Source organism: Bacillus rossius, chromosome 17 (assembly GCF_032445375.1).
Source record: "Bacillus rossius redtenbacheri isolate Brsri chromosome 17, Brsri_v3, whole genome shotgun sequence".
In the NCBI taxonomy this organism is placed as follows: domain Eukaryota; kingdom Metazoa; phylum Arthropoda; class Insecta; order Phasmatodea; family Bacillidae; genus Bacillus; species Bacillus rossius.
In genome coordinates, this window is record NC_086344.1 from 29295359 (window position 1) to 29316477 (window position 21119).

Sequence of the window (21119 nt, forward strand, 5' to 3'; positions counted from 1 at the left end):
TTGTGGTAGTTCCTGTTATACGATGTTATTTTCACTTTTACTATATGATCACGAATTTTTAACTTCTCAATAATTATTAATTTAATCATAACATACAATCAATACATCATTTAATTAATTTATTATTTGTGTATTTATATTGTACCTGATTGTTTCAAACTTGTGATATTATTTATGTTTAAGTGATGTGTGATGTAATTTTACTGTATAACTATTTATGTTTGTAATTTAACTTTAAAAATAAATGCTGTGTACTACATTTACAAATGAAATGGATTTGTTTGCATTCAGTCTGAAAATTAATTTACTTAAGAGTTTTCATTCATATAACATGTATTTGAAACATAAATTCGTTACAAATAAGGTACTGTACTACTGTGTGCTTAATAAAGGCCCTGCTACAATAGTATGGTCCTTGAATGTGATGCTATGAGTTGCTCCCAATGTTGAAATTTGATCAACTCATGTCACACGTGAACTAACTTATGTATGCTGTGCCCCTACATCCTGTAATGTGTTACGGTCGAGATAGCTAACGTTTACCTTGAGGCCAGTAGACAGTCAGCAGCAGGCCACCAAGGAATAAACCATTTGTAATTTTGTGAAGTGCATCTATAGATTATTTCTAGCTGTATGCAAGTAAAATAAAATACATACTGCCCAGTAACTGATTAAAGTTGAAATCGCACATTGATATGCCATTAATTGAAATACATTTTATTCACTCACTAAATTTATATAACTAATAAATATGTGTAGTTTGTTCACCGTCACTTTTTTACAGAGACACCGAGAGAAACTAAGGACCCGAGGGAAATTTTTTTTGGGCACCCTCCCCATTACTGTACAAATTTTCAAACTCCACAAACTAAAAAAAATTAAAAACTTAACATATTACTGTTGCTATAACTTGTCGCCTTACCGCCTTATGGCATTGATGAGGTTGACAAGTTTTGCTTTAGGTGCCAGCTAACAGTTTATGCGAGTCTGCATTCAAGTTCGCAGGAAGAATATGGACTCTTGTTCAGGGCATGATGTCAACACATGGCTGGCGGATGGCAGGAAAGGCTTATTGGACTACTCCGGCTGTTGCAACCACTGGAGAAGCTAATTATTATGTTGAATAATTAGCTACTGAATTATAATATATTGGTGCCTGGTTAATTAATTATTGAGTGAAAGATCATTATTTTATTAACATGGCACCCACGTACACGACGCGATTGTTAACTCGGCTTGTGTTATTAAGATGGAGTTTGACGCGGCATGCTTGAGTAGGGCATGTATTAACAGGTTTTAGCAAAAGGGTGTCAAGCATTTAGTATATACACAAACTGCACAGGTGCCACAGGTACACTGCCTTGAATTGAAATTGCAGTTCATGACAGTGGTGCGTGAAGCCCTTGAAATACACGACGGAATTGCATACATATGTACCCTATACTTAATAAGTATTCATAACACAAACTAAACAAGAAAACTAATACTTGGATGCATGTGTGTATAACAAAGGATTGTGCACGGGATGAACACTTATGTATAAATCTGTAGCTAGATGACACTGGGTCATAACACATTAAGAAACTAGGTGGGCGAGATTACAAGTGGGCCCCAAAAGTCCTCAGGCCTTTACTAAAAATAATGGTACACGTTCCGCCTAACTGGTGGCCCTGTGCGAGTGGAGCTGAGAAAGTCTGTCGACTAGAGTCCATTACATGAGATCGGGGTCGCAATTCGCGCCCCAATAAAGAAAGCTCATAGAATTACACAGTACACAGAAATGTCCCACGCGTGGGCACACATTAATAGTTCATGTCAGTAATAAAAGGGCTAACCGCACGAAGCCGATGAGAAAGGATTTAGTAAAACTTACGTCATGCTGCGACATGATCAAGGCTGAACAACGGTTGTTGGACCCAGCGGCGCAAATTCTTATAGCCGTGACAGGAGGGTGAAGGCGAACTGGCTGAGGCAGAGGAGCACGCATGCTATCCGGCCGTATTCTCACGAAAACACGCAGTGTGCAAAACGAATAAGTCAAGCCGTGTTTCCAGCCTAGTCATTATAGTTCAGGCAGTAGTTATTATTTAGGGCAAAATTACTGGAATGAAAAAATTATAAAATAATGAACTACTTTAAAGTTTGCATTAAATATATGTCGAAATTCAACTAGGTCCCACTGGGTAATTACAACACCCCCTTCCCCTGCAACACACACTAAACAGCCCGGCTGCTTGTTGGTTTCATTTTTCTCCAGTACTGGTGATTGACTAAGTCGCAATCATAATAAATGTTTACAATTCCTGATGATTATGAAGTTAAGAACCCATAGGGCTTATTGGGAACCCAATTTTCACCATGGGTTGATTACCACGGCATGGACAGGGTACACTAGAAAATATGATTTCGAGGTAGGTAATTTATGATATCCTTTCACAATATGGATTTAAAGGAACCGTGCCAGACCTAGGCATCAGAAAATAAATTTCCTACAAATGAAATTTCTCAGGTGTGCTCGGGAATCGAACCCGAAATATTTGGAGTTCATGAAAAGAAAACTCTAACCACTGAGACAACATATCTGACCAACACGAATTATGAATCATGCTTTGTTGAGTTATTTCATATCAAATAAATGTCTAGCATCTACTTCAGATTAAGGTTGTGCTTACAGGGTTCATTTACTTTGGTTATATCGAACTATAGGCTTGGCAGCTAGCTGTTATCATAATTACTCTGGTAATGTGAATTGATAAGAATACTTAAACACTCGCCAAACTAGTTTAGACCATGGGCAGAAATAATGCTAAGTACATATGAAGCTAATCTAGGGACGATAACACTATTCCTTGAGTTTTTTCTCGGTACAAATCCTTGATTCTGATTAATCAAGCGATCTTGTCACTTGTTTGGTATGGAAAATGTTGGCCACAAAAGTTGGATAAGGCTCCGAGACACTGTCAAACACCTTCTAATAAACTTGTTCAAATAATGTTTGAATGCTAATGACACCGAAAAAAAAATATTACCACAGCCATGTTTGTTTGACAAGTTGTTTATTTGAGTTTCCAACAAATATTTGGAATAAATGTGTGGTTCTAATAAATGTCGCATATTTACGATATAAACGAAATATAATTATTTCCCAACGAAAATGGAAATGGCAGGTATTTCCCTTAATAATCTTTTTTTAAAATAGTGAAGGACACACATGGAGGATAAAAAAGTTTGTAAAAGTAAACATATACCTAATGAAAGTTTATACTGTCGCAGTCTGGGGTGTCTCTAGATAAGGATAAGTAAATTTTATGCCCGGCGAGCTCTCAGGAGGGTTCTTGATGAGAACAAGATATACTATAAAATGATACGGGCTTATTATGTAACAGTCAATCGTATTACATAACAGCACCCAGCCCGTTATGTCACGGTACCGGATCACGGCATTATGTACTCGTAAAACAAGAGTGTTATGGTTAAGACTCGGTATGTGAAATTAACAGTTCAAGGATGATGATGCGGAATGCAGGTCCTCAGGTGGCGGAACGTAGTTATATATTGTCTAACATTTTAAGTCTGTGACGTAATGCACGATGAACAATAATACAAGACAGAACACTTTAGGATGACAAAACATGGAATCATTAACACTACAAAGAAACACTAGAGTTGCAAATGTACCTGTTTGGACCACATGCGCGATGACTAGGCAATCAGTGCATCTCACAAACATATAAAGGTGAGTTCAATTAAGTGGAGCATCACCACGATGGCGAAGTTGTACCGTATGTGACGAATGTCTGCTCTTAAACACGAGCGATGATTCTCATGTGCATGTTTCTCACGTGCACAGGCGCAGGCTATAGAAAGGTCCCGTAGGAATTATTGAAGAAATAATAAATTTCATTGAAGTGTTGACCCATATCGTTTATGGACGGCCCAGTGCGGGCGACAAGGAAATGTCCACGAGTGCAATATTCCCAAATATGGAACACACAAGCGGCCCGTCAACTACGAAAGAACAGATGAAAACATGCAAACGTGCGGCTGCGAACAATACATTAAGGCTAAATGATGAGTTTGGTGGAACTACACCGAGTTTGGGGTCGGCCACAGGGTCAATGAGAAAGTATTTGAACTATTGTGGATTACTGGATGTGAGGGCAAGCAGTGAGGATTCCAATGGTGCGTGCGTATTCCGGCCCCTGAGCAGGTCAGACGTCGACTGGCGTGCCTCTGGCAGCTGCACACCGATGGAGGCCATGTTTCCACACGAAACACACAGAACACTGGAACAATTCCGGCTGAGATTTGTGGCCCAATCGCACTGTGAATAATCTTTGTTTCATTAAGAAATACAAATGATATTTTAATTAATATTTAACAATTCAAGTGAAACATAATAAAGTTTGGTGATTACATTTAGTGAATTAATAAATGAGGTTCCTGCAGGGAACACAGAAGTGTCACCTGATAGCTGTGCGGGTGGCTATCGATATATCGGCCGCTGGTCCATTTCACTCACTGCACACTTTTATACCACTGTGACTTTCGTGGCACGCAACTTCGAGCATATATATCATAGAGAGCTTATTCGTCGTTTGTTTGGAAACCGAGATCTCGAACAGCTGATTGTTGGCTACCTGCTGGAAAACTTCCATAAGAACCAATGTAGTGGCGGGCTATCGTGCGGGATTTCTATAGTTTGCTGCGTTTGAGAAAGATAATAGGTTTGGTTTATATTAATAAACGTATTAATTAACCAACGTAGAAATATATTAGTGCTGAAGCTTATCAGAAAGTTTGTAAAATATGGTTTTTTAACTTGAAGACCCAACCCTTGTTTACCCTACTTCAAATGTATTTAATTTAATATGGTTACTTCTTGTGTTGCGTACGGATGTAATGAGAGATTCGAAAAAAGAAGCAGTGTTTCGTTTGACAGGTAAGGTTATGAATAAATAGATTTAGTTTAAGAAAGGATTTGAAACAAAGCTGTTGCGATGTGACGATAGCCGACTTAACATTTTGTGAATTAGGCAAATCCGTATTTATAATATACTTTAGTTAATGTCAGTGTCGAGAATTCTATGAAACAATTATTCTAAAAGACAATTATAAACTGATATTCTCTTATTGTTTTGCAAAAGATATTTGGAATGTGATAAACCTAACCTAAGCGACCTTAAACATGATCAACCATTGGACCATTAAATTACTTATGAACTATTTGAATTATTGCAATGCTATTTTACATAATCATTACAATAGATGTCAGTAGCTAAGAAAAATGTTTAATCTTATTTCTAATTTCTTTTTATAGGATGACCCCTAGTTTGATTTTTAATGTTTTTTTGTAGGTTTTGTGTCAAACTTATTGTTAACATTGTGAGAGTTTTTAAAATTTACTGTTTTACAGTTTCCCAGTTGATGAGAAAAGAAGAAGTATTTGGACTTTGGCTCTTAAAAGGGTTGATTTATATATGATCTTTTGTTTTGAGTAAAGAGCAGACATTCATAAAACTAAACAGGGTTGATGCATTTGTAAACAAAGATTGTGCAATGATATGGATGCCAATGATGTGACCAAATTCTTGTAATTTATGTCTTTGGACTAAATTTATTTACTACTTATTAGAATGTAAACTCAAGAAATGTAACATACTGTATATGCCTATGTTTACCATAATTATATAGTTTTAAGTTTCATTGAAGCTAAATGTAAAATGATTTTGGAAAAGTATCTGTATGTGTGTGTGAATGTGACATACAATTGTACATGAACTATTGTATTTAATAAAATAGATTTTCTTACTTTTTTTTTTAACTAAAATGGTTTTCAATTTTGATTTATTATTTATTTTAGAACCTGAAACCTCATATATTTAACTGCTGTAATTTAAACATAACTTGTTATTTTTTGTTTACTTTTAATTGTAGGTAATTAGATACTGTAGATACCTACCATATTGTTTTTCAGTTCCTAACTCGGTGGCCAAGGCGGCAGTTCAGCTTGTCGCTCAGCAAGTCAGAATATAATGTCTATATTTAAATGTGTGCTTTAATAAGAATAAATTTGTCATTCCTTCCTCATTATTATTTCATTTCAAGCTAACATCCCTAATAAAGACAAATGAACCTGTCTCCTTTTTTGCCCAACAGTCTGAAATCAAAGAAGGGAGGGATAGAAAAGTAGCAGAATAATGACTGGCAGGAAGAAGATGAAACCAGATCACAAAACCGAAAACTAAGCTTCATAGGTTCAGTATAGTGGACAGATTTTATAACTTTTAAATTTAGTGTGTATAATTTAAAATAAATAATGTTTAAAAATGTATGGCTCTTTGCTTAATAATTCTTTATCTGGCCAAAATCTAGAGAAAATAAGGGTTGTTGCTGGTTTTTCAATAGCAGATGAATACTTAGTTGTGAAAATGTAGTTACATTTAATTTGAGGGCATTAAAAGTCTAGGTCAAACAAGCATTGCTACTATTTTTTTAAAAATGTGATTTGAGAATTGAAAACCTAACACACTACTTAATATTTACGAAGTGTATTTTTATAAGTTTTCCATTATCCTAAGTTTTTTAATGGCAACATCTTTTAGGGGTTCCATATAACGGCCAAAATTCATATGCAGAGCTTCTAGTTACACATTTTTCTCGAAAACCAATGTTTGTTTCAGCACACTATTTTCATATTGGTAACATCTGTCACCATTGTATGCATGTATCTTAAATAACTTATGTAAGTTATAGGCATTATAAACACAATTTTACATTTATTAAGAGCATAAAAATTTTAACCTCTTTATAAAAAATAGTTATTTTATTGTTAATTCAAAGTTATGATCAATACTTTCAATCTTAAGGACTTAACATGTTTCTCTGCATTGTAATATTCTTATGTCGCGGCTTTTCCGTAATAAAACATTCCAAAATTACTTTTTTCCAGTCACTAACTACATTCCTCTACTTATCCTGAAAACGATGTTTCTAAAATCCTACTAGTTTCTTAGAAATTATCATTTATAGCTTACATTGCAATACCTGAGCATTTTTGCGGCTACCACCATTTTTGCTTTTCCTTGCGAGACTATGTGTGTACATGTTCTGGAGAACATAAAATTATTGTGGATGGTTGGTTTGGTTAGTATAGCTAAATTAAAAATACTGTACAGTATTTTTTTTATAGTTTCTTAGGTATTTATAATTTAAGTAGTAGGTAACTATCCCGATCAAAACAATTATCCACAATATTTGTAAGTATTTTTAATTTAGTTTGAATATTATCTAATTCCTGTCACACAACTCTATAAAAGATGATATGGAGATTTCTCATGCACATTTTTATCCTTTAATGTTGTGGTATTAAATTTTCTTGTGTGAATGACAAACTTCGATGAACTTTGAAACTATTTGGGTCTCGGAATTTTCTGGTGTGAACTGTTTGCACACTGTGGTAATTTCCAAGCAACCATTAAAAATATTTTACTTTATTTTTTAATGTACCCATACTAAACTACATATTTTTAATGTAGCTAACATATTCAAATTGTCCATTATTACATCACAAATTCATGATTATTTACACTGAACATGCACAAACAAAGCCTCAGAACAGACTGTTGTAAACGTTAGCACGCTAGGTTTGCAGATCCCGTGATTCTCCATACATACAAATGTTTACCTGGATCTGAAGCAACAAAAGGCTGTTGCTACATGAATGCACAGATATTGTTATTTAAGTTATAAATTGTGATTTCTCAGAAACCTACAGGAATTTAAAAACACAATGTTTAGGGTAAATAGAAGAATGTCATTACTGTTAAAAAACTGTATTTTCTAAATTCTATTATTTTAGTCGAGCAAAAGTCATCATGTAAGAATATTACCCTCTGAATATGCAATTCAAGCTTTCATGTAGGCCTAATACAATTACAACTCTGTCTTGCATGTACATACCCCAAGGTAGGCTACCTGTGCCCCTTAATACACATCTCATTATTTTCATAGGACATGGTGGGGCATTATTCATTTCATTTAAAAATCATACGGCCAATCATTATGGTTACCTTTTTTTATAGTTTGAGGAAACTGTAGAGTAACATTATTATTTTATTTCCACTCAGCATAAATTATCTGAATAAAAATTACTATTTATTAGCTCCGGTAAATATTAAACAAGCTCACTCAAACGACCAAAGCCAATAATGATAGAAATGTAGCTGTCTCGAAAATAATGTTATATATCTTGTATCATTACATTTAGTATATTTATATTTCCAATATTGCCTAGCATTGTGTAGATTTTAATAAAGTTCGTAATAAAATACGAGCTTAAGACTGAATCCATCAAAACGTATTGACAAATACACAAGTGTTGAGGTTAGAGGTACGATACACAACAAAAACACTCCCTTCGGGCACAATAATAACGTGAATTCCGATCAATTCAGACATATTTAATTACTTATTTACTTCTACATTCTTTACTTAACACATTTATTGATATAAACGAAGCCTACAATCGTCCGTGAATGCAGCAAACACAAAATATCACACATGTTAGTCGACTACTTCATTGTTTCCTATGGCAAAAACCCGTCGCGTAGCCTACAATCAGCTGATTGAGATCCCGGGATCAACAAACAACACAGCAGCTATAGCCAATGAGCTATCTATAAGTATATATGATCGAAGGCACGCAACCAGTTACGGGGCAGGCATCTATGTGGCATTATGGCCTTTGTGACATAGGAGCATAGACGGTTGACGTAAATATATTGGTTGTCTGTAAAATAACTTAACTAAAAAAAGCAAATTGTGTGCTTTTAAAAACACCGATACTTCAAAAGTTAAAAAAATGCACTTAAATGAGAACAACATTAACATCAGAACTGTAATATATTATTTTAAAATGAAAATACATTTAAAATTTAAATGTTTGAAGTAGCCTAGTCAAATAAGTAAACTTTGAAAACATTTGAGAGGTATCTGCGTCACTTTATTAAATTGATTAATTGAAAAGGATTTATTATATTTATTGTTTTTGAATATATTTGCATATGAAAATGTGACAGTGTCAGCCCGGCCCCCAACTGCAACTGTATATCGACATCGTTTTTATTCCGATTAGTAATGTTCGTTTGGTTGGTATTATAAAGAAATTAATCTAACTTAACTATTGTAAAAATTGTTTTAGGAAACCAACTTCAATGTCATTTATTGTAAACGTTGCGTTTTTGTTTCTGTGTCATCGTCAGCTCAGCTGTGTTGTAGCGTGAGTGGTGGGATCTTCTGGTTCTAAGTTTTGTCAATAAACCTGTGTGTTTTAGAGTTTTCTCGATTATTACGTGAGACCCGTTGGGTTTGAACACTTCTTCTCGTACTTACCTGCATTTAATGTGAAAATCACGGTGGCAATGGAAAAATTAATTTCAACTTTATCGTCTTTACTCGTTTGTGCTTGTGTTGTTAGTGCGGAATGGAATACGAAAGATTTTATGAAAAGAGAACATTGTCTGATAAAACCATACCAAGGTAAATTTTTCATGAAATTAATAGTCATCGGAAGTTAACCCTAGATATACAGATTTTATTTGTTTATTTGCAATGTTACAGGTTCTGGCATGACGATACCCTACTGGGATTTTATGGGAAGTACGATTGTAACCAATAATTACATTAGATTGACTCCCGACGACCAAAGTAAACTAGGAGCTCTTTGGAACAACGTGGTAAGTTTCAAGTGATATTTCAACTGAATACTTAAGAATATTGAACATTATTAATAAAAACACTAGTAATAAAAAACTCGTACTAGGGATTTAAGGTAAGGAACAAATGAAATGTCGGAGTGGGCGCCACCACGTGATGTGGGCACGTGTACCCGGCGGAGACTCCCTTCAGGGCGTGACGTGACCCGTGTAGGGCTAGGCGCTGTTCCCTTAGCACGCGATATCGCTCCAGTGGGCTCTTAAGGCGTCCCACACGCCTCGAGGTTCAGGAGCAGGGACACGTGGTCACTCGACTAAAAATCACAAGTTCGACGTACTCCTTTTATTTCAGCAACGTTACAACACGTCTCCAATTGCGCTACACCTACAAACACTCGATGAAACTGTTAATAACGCCAACGGCGGGAGAGAATCAGTTTACAGGCTGACCAGGTCACCTCGTGGCCTGCCCTCGTGAGTTTAGGACGCAGTTCGTGATTAAATGTTCGAATTGAAGTTAAATATTTATTAAAACGAGTCGGCCACCCGGAGTAGGCCTCACAGATACAAAAAAGGTTTAAGAATGATAAAAATTCCGGCGAATGTTAAAAGATCAGTTGATTAAGAAAAATATCAAGTTGCGCGGTGCTCACCAAGCATCCTACGCCGGGTGACGAATGGAAGCGACTGAAGAGACCAGGGCAGCATGGCGGCCGGAAAGCGCTGGATTTACCGTTAGCCTCTCCTGTTATTTATTAATACATATTTAACTAAAACAATTACACTAAAAATTCTATAATAAAATTATACCAAGGTTTCCTTAATTATTTAAGCAGTATTGATTATTTTAATTAGGAATATGGTTCAAACTGGTTACGGATAGTTCCCTTGCCTGCTGCGTGGGGCTCTACGCCGTCCTTATCAACTAGGACTTAAAACATAAACACTTAGGGAATATTATTTAAGAAAAGACAGGTAGCGATTATGTAAACATAAAAAGGGTCGTGGCACAGACGTTAATCCCGCCTCTTGTCGGCAGCCAAACACGCACACCTGCACACGGGGCGGGAGGTGATGGGAGGAGAGGGGTGTCGACGGCATGAGGCACATCGGGCTTAGGGAGGGCGTAGCCCCGGTCGACGTCAAAACAAACAAATTAGGGTAAAACGGTGTCTTGACCCCGGCCATAACTTACTGATATTTACGTCCATGTCTTTGAAAACGGTTTTGGCTATGCTATTAAAGCAAAATGCAAATTTACATCACTATTTGGCCATTACAGCATTACAGGTAATATGTACAATAATATTACACAAACCGTTAGCTCAAAAAAAAACATAACATTTTTAACATGTTGCTGGAAAAATTGTAATAGTATTCATTGTTTACCGAGACTCAGTGCCTGCGTTATTGTGCAGGTAAACATTTAAATGATTAATTACATGTGGAGTTCTTGAAATATCACATTTTGTCTATAGAACGATAGGAAATAAAACAAGTAACGTGATGAATTCATTTTAATGTGTTTATATATATATTTAAGTATATATATTTAAGTAGCTTTCCTACAGTAAACCTTTACAGTTTTTTAGATTTTTATCGAAAACGGTAAATTTGATTCCTTCAAGTCTTTTCTAAGAAAAGACACTGTTATTGAATTGGCCGTACATAATGAATATGTAATGTTGGGAGGACTGTTTAAACAAAAATGAACTGTATCGTATGATATGAAGTCTCAAATTATACAGTGTTACAAATTCTTAAGTTAGCTCATTTGTAAAGGTGATTATCTAGGAGAAGGGTGCATCTGAAAAAAAAAAATCTCACCACACAAACACACACAAATAAAAGTAAAAGCATTGGTAATTTTTGTACGTTGTGGCTTTTCCGTGAATAAATTAACAAAATTTTGAAAATGGTGTTTCTCCAGACTACAGACATTGCTTGTTTTACCTTAAAAATAACATTCATAAATTTGTACTGATTTCTGATGAATTTACTGTTTATTTACTTTACTAAGCCTGTGCATTGACGCTGCTGTCACCATTTGGTGCTTTAATTGTATTGCTGATCCTGTGGTTCTCCTCGTGTAGGAAAGTGTATATTTTCGTATCTGGATAGTGTGACTCATTGGAAGGTAAATAATAACTTGAAGAAAGATCACATGTTTCCCTACTGTGCGTTGCATGTAACAAGTCGGCGCTTAGTGCCTCCATACTGCTAAAAAAAAAAAAATCCCTGTCAAGGGTTAATGCTTGGGTTTGGTTGCACAGTATGAAATACCGTGATTTTAATAAGTTTATTATTTACGTTCCATAGCGTAACAATATCCAAATTTAAATGAACACATTTTCTTACATTCCACAGGATCGGCTACACAATTAAAGCACAACATAGTAATGGCAGCTTCGCTGCATAGGCTGTCAAATGTGACCTATAAACGGTAATTTCTGAGAAACCAGTGGGAATTTAAAAATGCGGTTTGCAGGGTAAATAGTACTAAAAAAATGTATTTTTTTTTTAAATTTTATTACTAATTTTACAGATAAGCAGCGATGAAAGAATATTACCAAAGCATTTTTATACTTCCTGACATTTTTCAAATCATTCTGTAAAATATTGGGGGTGGCAGTGAAGCCCCGGGAAATTGTGGGGTTATAAGGAAAAAATGTAAATGGAAAGTTTTTTTAAAAATTTGCTATGATAAAACCTTTTGCACAGTGAATAAATTCAAAGAAGGAAAAAAAGGTACTACCTACCTAACTAGAAATTAATAGCAGGTTTACAAATCTGGGAGTGCAGTGGGTACACTCGCCTATCTGCTGCCTTTCATTGCCGTAGAGAAGTTTGCAAATGTTGGCCGTTATGTTGTGTATTGGGCAGGTAAATAGGTTTGTGTTTCACTTTTGGGTTGCAGAGTTGTGCAGATTAAAAAAAAAAATGGCTGGAGGGGAGTGGGGTTTGTACTCAATGATATATGTGTGTGTGTGTGTGTCTAGAAACTAATGTATATATTTTAAAAAAAACTGAGCGTGACTTTCAGTACTAGCCAGTGATGAGTAAACATCAAACCTCGGTAAACGAGCAAATTCATGTGTTCTCATGTTGTCCATGTTGCAAAAAAAGTTATAATATGAAACTCGGACACACAGTTGAGTGTATAATTATTTAAATAAATGCAGAGCATCATAAATATACTGATAAATAAAATACTCACTCTTCAAAGTAGCAAAATTTTTGGACACGAATTGGACACGTACACTCCGCGCCCGCCGCTAGAATTTGCTGCCTGAATCGTAAATTTGCTCGTTATCATTACGAGCAGATAGCAGCACGAAACAACAGGAAATTTTAAACAGTTAAATACAGCTCCGATACAAAAATCCGAACTTCCAACTTTGGACCTGATTTTCGACAATGAATTTTATTAAAAATACTGTACATCTTGTTGAAATTCACTAAACAGTTAATGCTTTAAAGTTTCCGCACACTTTAGAAGTTTATACTTCTGTGGCATTACTAAAATTTTAACCTGAAACATTTTAAAACATCCATGATTTCAATAAGTATATGTTTGTATATTTGTTTTTTCTTAAACATTTGATATCAGTCTGTAAATACTTCCTACAAACAAACCTTAACCTTATTGAGCTGATTCAACATTATTATTATATTATAATTTTTTTAAAAAGTAAAAAAAAAAGTTTCCAGTGGTGAGATTAAAACCATGTACTTTGAGGTCATCAAGCATAACCATTTGGCTGTGTTATTATGCCAATTTGGAATCAAGAACGAGAATATGTATTGCAATCATTGTAATGCCAATTTTCTTACGTATTTCAAAATTGGAAACTACATTTTTACCATGACTTCTAGTCGACAAATATATTCCAGGGTAGTTTCACTATCATAAAAGTCTTAACATTTTGCACACCAGTACGTTTAAGTGTCCCTTAATGTTTACGTAAGTGACTATGTACGGGTTTCAGTTGCTACGCCTAGGACCACCATCTTGTTTTACACATTTCCATCCATCGACATTACTCCTGCAAAATGCTGTATACCGAGAGCTAAGATGTTTGCACGTCAATTATGTTTTTTTTTTACGTTACAACGTCTAATAAATTGATGAACGCCAGCTGCACACACGAAAAAGTGTCCTGTTATGCACATTGTCCTGTTGCGCTGTGTACCGTTACGCTCATTGTACGCTTGCGCCGCATTTATCTGTCTTACACTCGATTGGAACAACCATCGATTAGACTTTTTCGAGGCACATTAAATTTGAAACACTCCCATTCGTTTCCAACTTTTCCTATCATCGTCCTATCCTTAACAGAATAACACAGATTGGAAGAAGTTAAACAGCAAACATGTATAAAAGTTATAGTTAAAATAATCTCTTCGCTAAAGTATGTAATAAACATATTTGAATTAATGAGTGCAAATAAAAGTAAATTTACCAATTAAATTGTAAATTACATTTCACTCCTTCTTTGTACCCATACAAAATAGTGATAATTCAATAAAAATGATTTCATTTTATTCATAAAAGTATGTAATCATTTCATCGATGTTTTGTTATGACGTCACGTTAAACTATCGTCCGTAAACCAACTTTACACAGACAACCAACTTTTTTTTTGTATCTCTAGGGTAAGTTTTACAATTTGGAGAATATAAAAAAAATACAGACGAATCGAGATCCTCCTCCTTTTTTTGAAGTCTGTTAAAAAAATAAAAAACGTTTCCTTTGGAGAATGAGAGTGTGTTTATTTGTTCCGCGACGTTTGTTTTTGATCTGGCGTTGGGCCCGTTTCCCCCAGCCGTGCAACGTCCGCAACTGGGAGCTCCAGGTGCACTTCAAAGTGCACGGCAAGGGCAAGGACCTGTACGGGGACGGCTTCGCCATCTGGTACGCCAAGGACCGCATGCAGATCGGGCCGGTCTTCGGCAACGTCGACTACTACCAAGGGCTCGCCATCATCCTCGACACGTACAGCAACCACAACGGCCCGCACAACGTGAGTGCCGTTACTTGTGCGCGGGGTCCCACGCCGGCTCTCTGCGGGGGGGGGCTTCGGGTTTTCGAAACTACGCGGCAGGTCTTTTGCGTGCAAACTGTACGCTTGGCTCTCCCGATTTTCATTTTCTGTCCCATCGCCAAAAGGGGGGGGGGGGGGGGAAGACAAGATGCTCACCATTACCCACCATGGCTGTATCCGAATACCTAGGGATGCGTCCATTAAGTTCACGTCCCTACACACCTAAACAAATGCACCCACAATTCAAAGGATACATTCTAAAGCATGTACAATATCCGAATAGTTATACAGCTAGCACTATGTACCTGTTAGTTTGTCATTGTACTAATGTGGATAAGCTTTTTATATTCATGACATCTAAAGGTGGGCAAGTAAAACGTAAGTGAACATTCAAATTTCTAAACAATTTCGGATGATTGAAAATATTGTTGGGAATAATGTCTAAGTTTTATTCCACAGCGTACGCTGAAATAAAGCATTGGCTTCAGTGTTAATTTGATTGAAACTTCACAGAGTTTCTTTACATTATGATGGGATACTTGTATTAACCAGCCTTTACCGCATTTAATTGTTTGCGATCGGAACAAAACCAGTATTGTTTTTACATAGTATAACCATATTTTTTATTATTATTAAATAACTCGTATGTAATTTGTAGTTTCTGTGAAAACACTTTGTGGTGATGAGAGTTAAGTGTGTAAACAGGATTCGCATTAATGAGGTTTGACCGTGTTTGAACCGCGGACAGCACAAGACGTCTCAGGGCGTGACTCGTCTGTGCAGTATGCACGCAGGCAAGCTCGGACTCTGCTGATGTCTCTGTCCGCTGTCCCTGTGACCTCCCGCGGCACGGTTGCCAAGCCCACGGATGTCTGTTCCACGCCTGTCGGGTCGTGTGATTGGTCTTTGGCTGATAAAACGTAGGCACTTCTGTCCCCCTTACGTTTCGTGTTTGTGGCATAGTGGGTGACAGTGTTGGGACAATGTACAGGCTGTACGATGAAGTAAGGACAAGATTTTATGATTTCATTTTTAGGCAAATTTTGTTTTTCAAACAGGAGATCTCAAGTGTTGTGGTTTTTGTTTTTAATGAATTCATAATAATTTAACAATAAACACTAATGATTATTTCTATTTGTAGCAGTCGGCCACTATATATAACAATGCGTTTCATAAAATTATTATGTGCTTTGCTCAAAAGAGCAAAAACTACATATAATATTAAATGATACAAGACAAATCTTGGCAAAAACAGTTGAAACCAAGATGGATTACTTATAGGATTCATTATGATTCACAATTATCACAACACAATAATGCAGCATAGAACAGAGGGGGTAGGGGGGGGGGGAACCTTAGAATTAAGCTAAACCAACCACTTTTACCCTGAATCTAGGTATCAACCGAAATATTGGTTTTTCGCAAAAAAATTACTTTGGTCATTTATTTTAGCCGTTAAACATACTTTTTCAATAAGGTATCAAAATTAAAAATTGGTTGGATAGAGATAGAGATAATGCAGTTAGTTTGTAGTGCAATTGTGACCATCTTGGATGATGTCATCACAGCTATACTGTAAGAGAGTCACCATGGAAATTATCAGACCACAAGTTTTTACTGATGAAATGGTGCCACCAATAACTTCACATCATTAAATATTCTGTGGGAAACATAATGCTCCCAGACTATTGGAAATAAAATTTTATTATTATTATTATTAGGTGATGCTCTTGATGAAGCACAACATGAAACTATTACCGATAATCTCATTCCAAATTATACTTTAAAAAAATACAATGTTTCAGATATGTACATTTAAAGAAATTTTTATTACTTTACAAATTGTGTCCAAAACTTTTGTGCTCAGTGGCGTACATCTGGCAACAGAGCCCAAGGAAACAAGGACAGAGATAATAGAAAAAATCATGCTTTGGAAAGATAAAGAGTAAATGCTCATTAAAATGCATGGTGCAATCTAAGGATGAGGCATACCTCCGCTGAGGCATGTTGAAATTCAGTAATTACTTCAGATAGATTATACTATGGAACAGATTTGTTTTTTATGTGAGTAATTAATTTTTTTTTACCCCCACCAATAGATTCTCTCTTGTGGTTTCAACTCTCACCCATCTGTTATATTTTATTATTCGAGACAAGATTTTATGGTTTTAATTTTCAAGTAAATTTTTTTCTTCTTCAAAAATTATGTTCCCGTTTTTTTTCTCTCCATACATTGTCTTAAATCATAAAATTATTGTATTATTCAACAAATATGAATCTAAAATATTTCTTCATGCCTTTTTCACCAAAATATTCTTATTTTGGCTGACACATGATGCATTTATACAATAAAATCATTAGTAATAACTAATCAGCATGTCTAGAACAGAACTACACTTGGATAAAAATTTAAATGAATCAGCAAAATTTTTATGTGTTCGAAACATGCGCCAACGTCATTAATGCAAAAAAAAAAACTGTTACCAATGAGTTGCAAAATCAAACAGGGTAAAGTAATTTTTTTTCCCCGCCAATCGTTTAGTTAGTATATTTTGGTACAAAGTTAGCGATAAACAAATTACATCAGTGAATTTACTGTAGTAAAAGATTAATTTTTTTTGGTTGTAATTTGAATTATGTTTTGTCAAATTGCTGATTGATTTCATTGTTATATATATGTGTGTGTGTGTGTGTGTGTGGTGTAGGTATAATGTGTGTATATATATGTGTGTGTGTACAGGGGCGCAAGAACTAAATTTACAAAAGGGGGGGGGGGGGGGGGGAAATATACCATTTTATAAAGAATCATCGATCCCCCCCTATTGAAGCGGTGGGTCCGGGGGACGTCCCCCGGGAAAATTTACGTTTCAAGGTTGAAAATGGTGCTATTTAAGCAGTTGTTTTATTATCTAAAAATTGATTACACATTACTTTCTTTGCCCCCGTTTGCCCCCACTTCAAGGTTTCAGAAGGGGGAACAAAATACCCTTCCCCCCCCCACCCTGTTGTTGCGCCCCTGTGTGTGTATAAATGTGTGGTGTGTGTGTATATGTGTGGTGCATATATGTATATATGTGTGGTGTATATATGTGTATATGTGTGTGTATATGTGTGGTGTATATATGTATATATGTGTGGTGTATATGTGTGTATATATATATGCGTGTGTGTGTGTATATATAAATGTTGTGAAGAGTGTACACGACATTGTGTCGAACTGGGGGGACGGACGGTAACGGAGGCGTGCGTGGGGTGTGAATGCCCTTCCAGCACCAGCACCCCTACATCTCGGCCATGGTGAACAACGGGTCGCTCCACTACGACCACGACCGCGACGGCACCCACACGCAGCTCGCCGGCTGCGAGGCCAAGTTCCGCAACCTGGAGCACGACACGCACATCGCCGTGCGCTACGAGGGGGACGTGCTCACGGGTGAGCCGGGGGGCCGTAACGGCCGTGCCCCTGCGCGACGCCTTTGGACACATGTACACTGTGTAGAAGTTCGCGAGCGGGTAGGAGGATCAGTGGCGTAGCCAGGATTTGTGTATGGGGGGGTGTTGAGAAGCATTCCCCCCCCCTCCCCGCATTACAGTGGGGGGGGGGGGGGGGTCCGGGGGTCCTTCCCCCTGGAAAATTTTTTTGGATTTTAAGGTGTAAAATAGTGCTATTTTAGCAGTTTCAGGTACTTAAATTTAAATACTGTAACGGTAATAATATTTTATTAATTTTAATATGAAATTTGTTTGAGTGATGAATAAGAAATTAAATTAAAGATTTGTTGCTAAGGGGGGAGGGGGGTTTGATCCCTTAACCCCCCCCCCCCCCCCCCCCCCCTGGCTACACCCCTGTATGGGATTTACTCTATGTTTTTCAGGAGCGTATGAGTGAGCAGCTTGGGAACTTCGCCGCTGCAGTGCGCTGCCTTTAACGCCCTGTATCGCCTTAGGTTGTTATTTCCACGTTAGAGCGCAGCACTGCCGCCCGCTGTCATTCCCCCGCACCCCCCAACCCAACATTCAAGGTCGTTCAACGGGAGTTTGTGCATCACAAAACTTTAGGCATGAGAGGTGGGGCAGAGGGTGGGTGGAGGACAACGCATGTTTGTGGGAGGGTGGGGAAGGGGTGTTTGAAGAGTTCGACACTTGTCCGCTAGGGACCACCACAAGTCGATGCCCTAGGGATGGTGGCGATTGCGGCGGTGAATTAACCCAACTACCTCGAACCGTATTAGAAATTTTAACCTGGGCTGGCGACTTCTATACAGTGTATATATATTCAAAGGTTGCGCTCTCACCGGGAAGGTGTGGGGAAGATGAGGTTCGGTCGTTCCGTTCCTTCCTCTGCACCTGAAGTGCAGGGACTCTGCTTTTGTGTTTGCTCGTCAAATACTTCATTTCGCACTTTAAAGATTGTCATGAAAAACAGTTGTTTGATAGCACAGAAATTCTTTTGACAGAATACGTTTAAAATGTACTTCGTATCTCTTCCTTTTTCATCCCTTCCTCTGCCCTTTCCTTTCTATCCACGTTTAACAATTTTTCCTCTTCCTCAAATCCTTTAACATTCCTTCTCTTTGTGTTGCACTTTTCTCCCTTCCTTCCCCCTTCTTCACTCATACTTCTTTTTCCCGCCACATTATTTTTCTCCTACCAAATTTCCTCGTGCCTTTCTCCCTTCTATCTTCCTTTACATTCTTCACCTCCCTCGCCTTCTCTTCCTTCATCAATTTCTTCTCCCTTTCCACCCCCTCTTCCACTCTCAAAATATAATCCAGGCTGGTAGTTCATGTATTATCTGTGCCGTAACATCGTTCCAATAAAGGTGATTTATTGTATTTTCGAATTGATCATAAGAATTGAAAGATTTAGAATTTAGAGTTATTTTAGGATTGAAGTTAGAATGATTCTTCTACGTTGTTATCATGAAAATTTATTCAAGTATTCAGATATACCATTATCAAGATATTTTTGTGTTCGTACGTATGTAAAAAAAATACTTTTTTGTTGGTTACAATTCTTACGTGCTTTAACGGCATTTTAATGCATGTATTTACGTTCTTTTATGGTTTGAAAAACAAGTATGTGCATAGCTAGTTTGTGCCTATTATTAAGGGTGTTTAAAAACATCACTATCTCAGATTCTCAGTAATTTTGTTGTACGTTACCTGCCAGTACCAATGTTTCAGCTGTTACTCTTGCCAAATTAGGTATCTGTGTTTACGAATCTAAAGTAGAATAGTTTGCAGTAATGATAATGGTATCTTGTTTGTGTGTGGTATCTCCTCTTGTGTACATTTATTTGCTTGGAGTGATATTTTTCTATTGCTAGTGTGTCTCTTTCGTCCCCTGAATGAATGTACGTGTCTATGAGAATGTTGGTGTTTTATTTCAGTGTGTTCTTACTGTGAATGGCAGGATAAACGTAAGCTTCCGTATCCAAATCTTAAGGGTTTAATGTACTCTTGATTGCATTTGCAGAAAATTCGGTGAAAGCTTAGGAATTGCTTGACACTAACTAAAATGCCATTTACTGTTTGACTTAAATGTTTTGGGTTTTGTGGCACACAATGAAATTCTATGAGACGTAGTGGATAATGAAGACGTATAAAATAAATATTTCTGGTTTTGACTACAGTTCTACCAAGTTTTACGGTTTTTCCTGTATTAGTAGGCATCCAGTTATGGAATCGTAGAGAGTTATTTATAACGGAAACAGAAACTCAATGAAACGTTTGGAAGATTGTGTGTATGAGCAATTTGTGCTATAACTATCGCTCATGTGTAGATCATGTGTTTTAGAAAATAAATTTTTTGTTAAATACTGAACACAAATATAAATCCAGATACTTGCTTCAGTTTTAAAATATAAGTGGTTTACAAACATGTGTGATTTTTAATTTATTTAATGGATTATATTAGCGTATTACTGTATAGGAATTATTTTGTCTAATATTTAGCTTAAACTTCAGCATATTCATTTGAAATGTGTTTAATTGTATGCATAAATGTGATTACTAACGAGTTAGAAGTTGTCATCTCTGGGATTAGTGGAGGAATACGAGAGTTTTATAATAATGGTTTTCGTGTGCACAATTTGTGTGGAAATTTTATGGTAGAATTTTTGAAAGCGTATACTTGTATGCCCTGCAGTTGAAATAATGTGCATCTGCTGTTAATGTCTGCCCATTGTTCGACTGGCAGCTATCTGCAGAGCTTATTTAGCAGTCACCGCACACTGCGTGGACTCCAGAGATAACCTGGATATAGCGATGTGTCACCTACTTTAATCAACCTCTTCCAAACAAAAAAAAAACTTTGGTTTGCTGGTAGAGGGTCGTATGTAGGCCGATTCCCAATC

At 36.6% G+C, this 21119-nt stretch overlaps 1 protein-coding gene across 1 annotated transcript in view; it reads left to right on the top strand.

Moving 5' to 3' along the window:
- Positions 1 to 8922: 8922 nt before the first annotated feature.
- LOC134540632 (vesicular integral-membrane protein VIP36) overlaps positions 8923 to 21119 on the top strand; it is a 29375-nt gene continuing 17178 nt past the window's right edge. The window contains exons 1-4 of the mRNA XM_063383485.1: positions 8923 to 9540; positions 9622 to 9737; positions 14543 to 14740; positions 18032 to 18194. Of these exons, the coding sequence (XP_063239555.1) occupies positions 9423 to 9540; positions 9622 to 9737; positions 14543 to 14740; positions 18032 to 18194 (595 nt within the window). The 5' untranslated portion in view covers positions 8923 to 9422. The remainder of the gene's footprint in view (positions 9541 to 9621; positions 9738 to 14542; positions 14741 to 18031; positions 18195 to 21119) is intronic.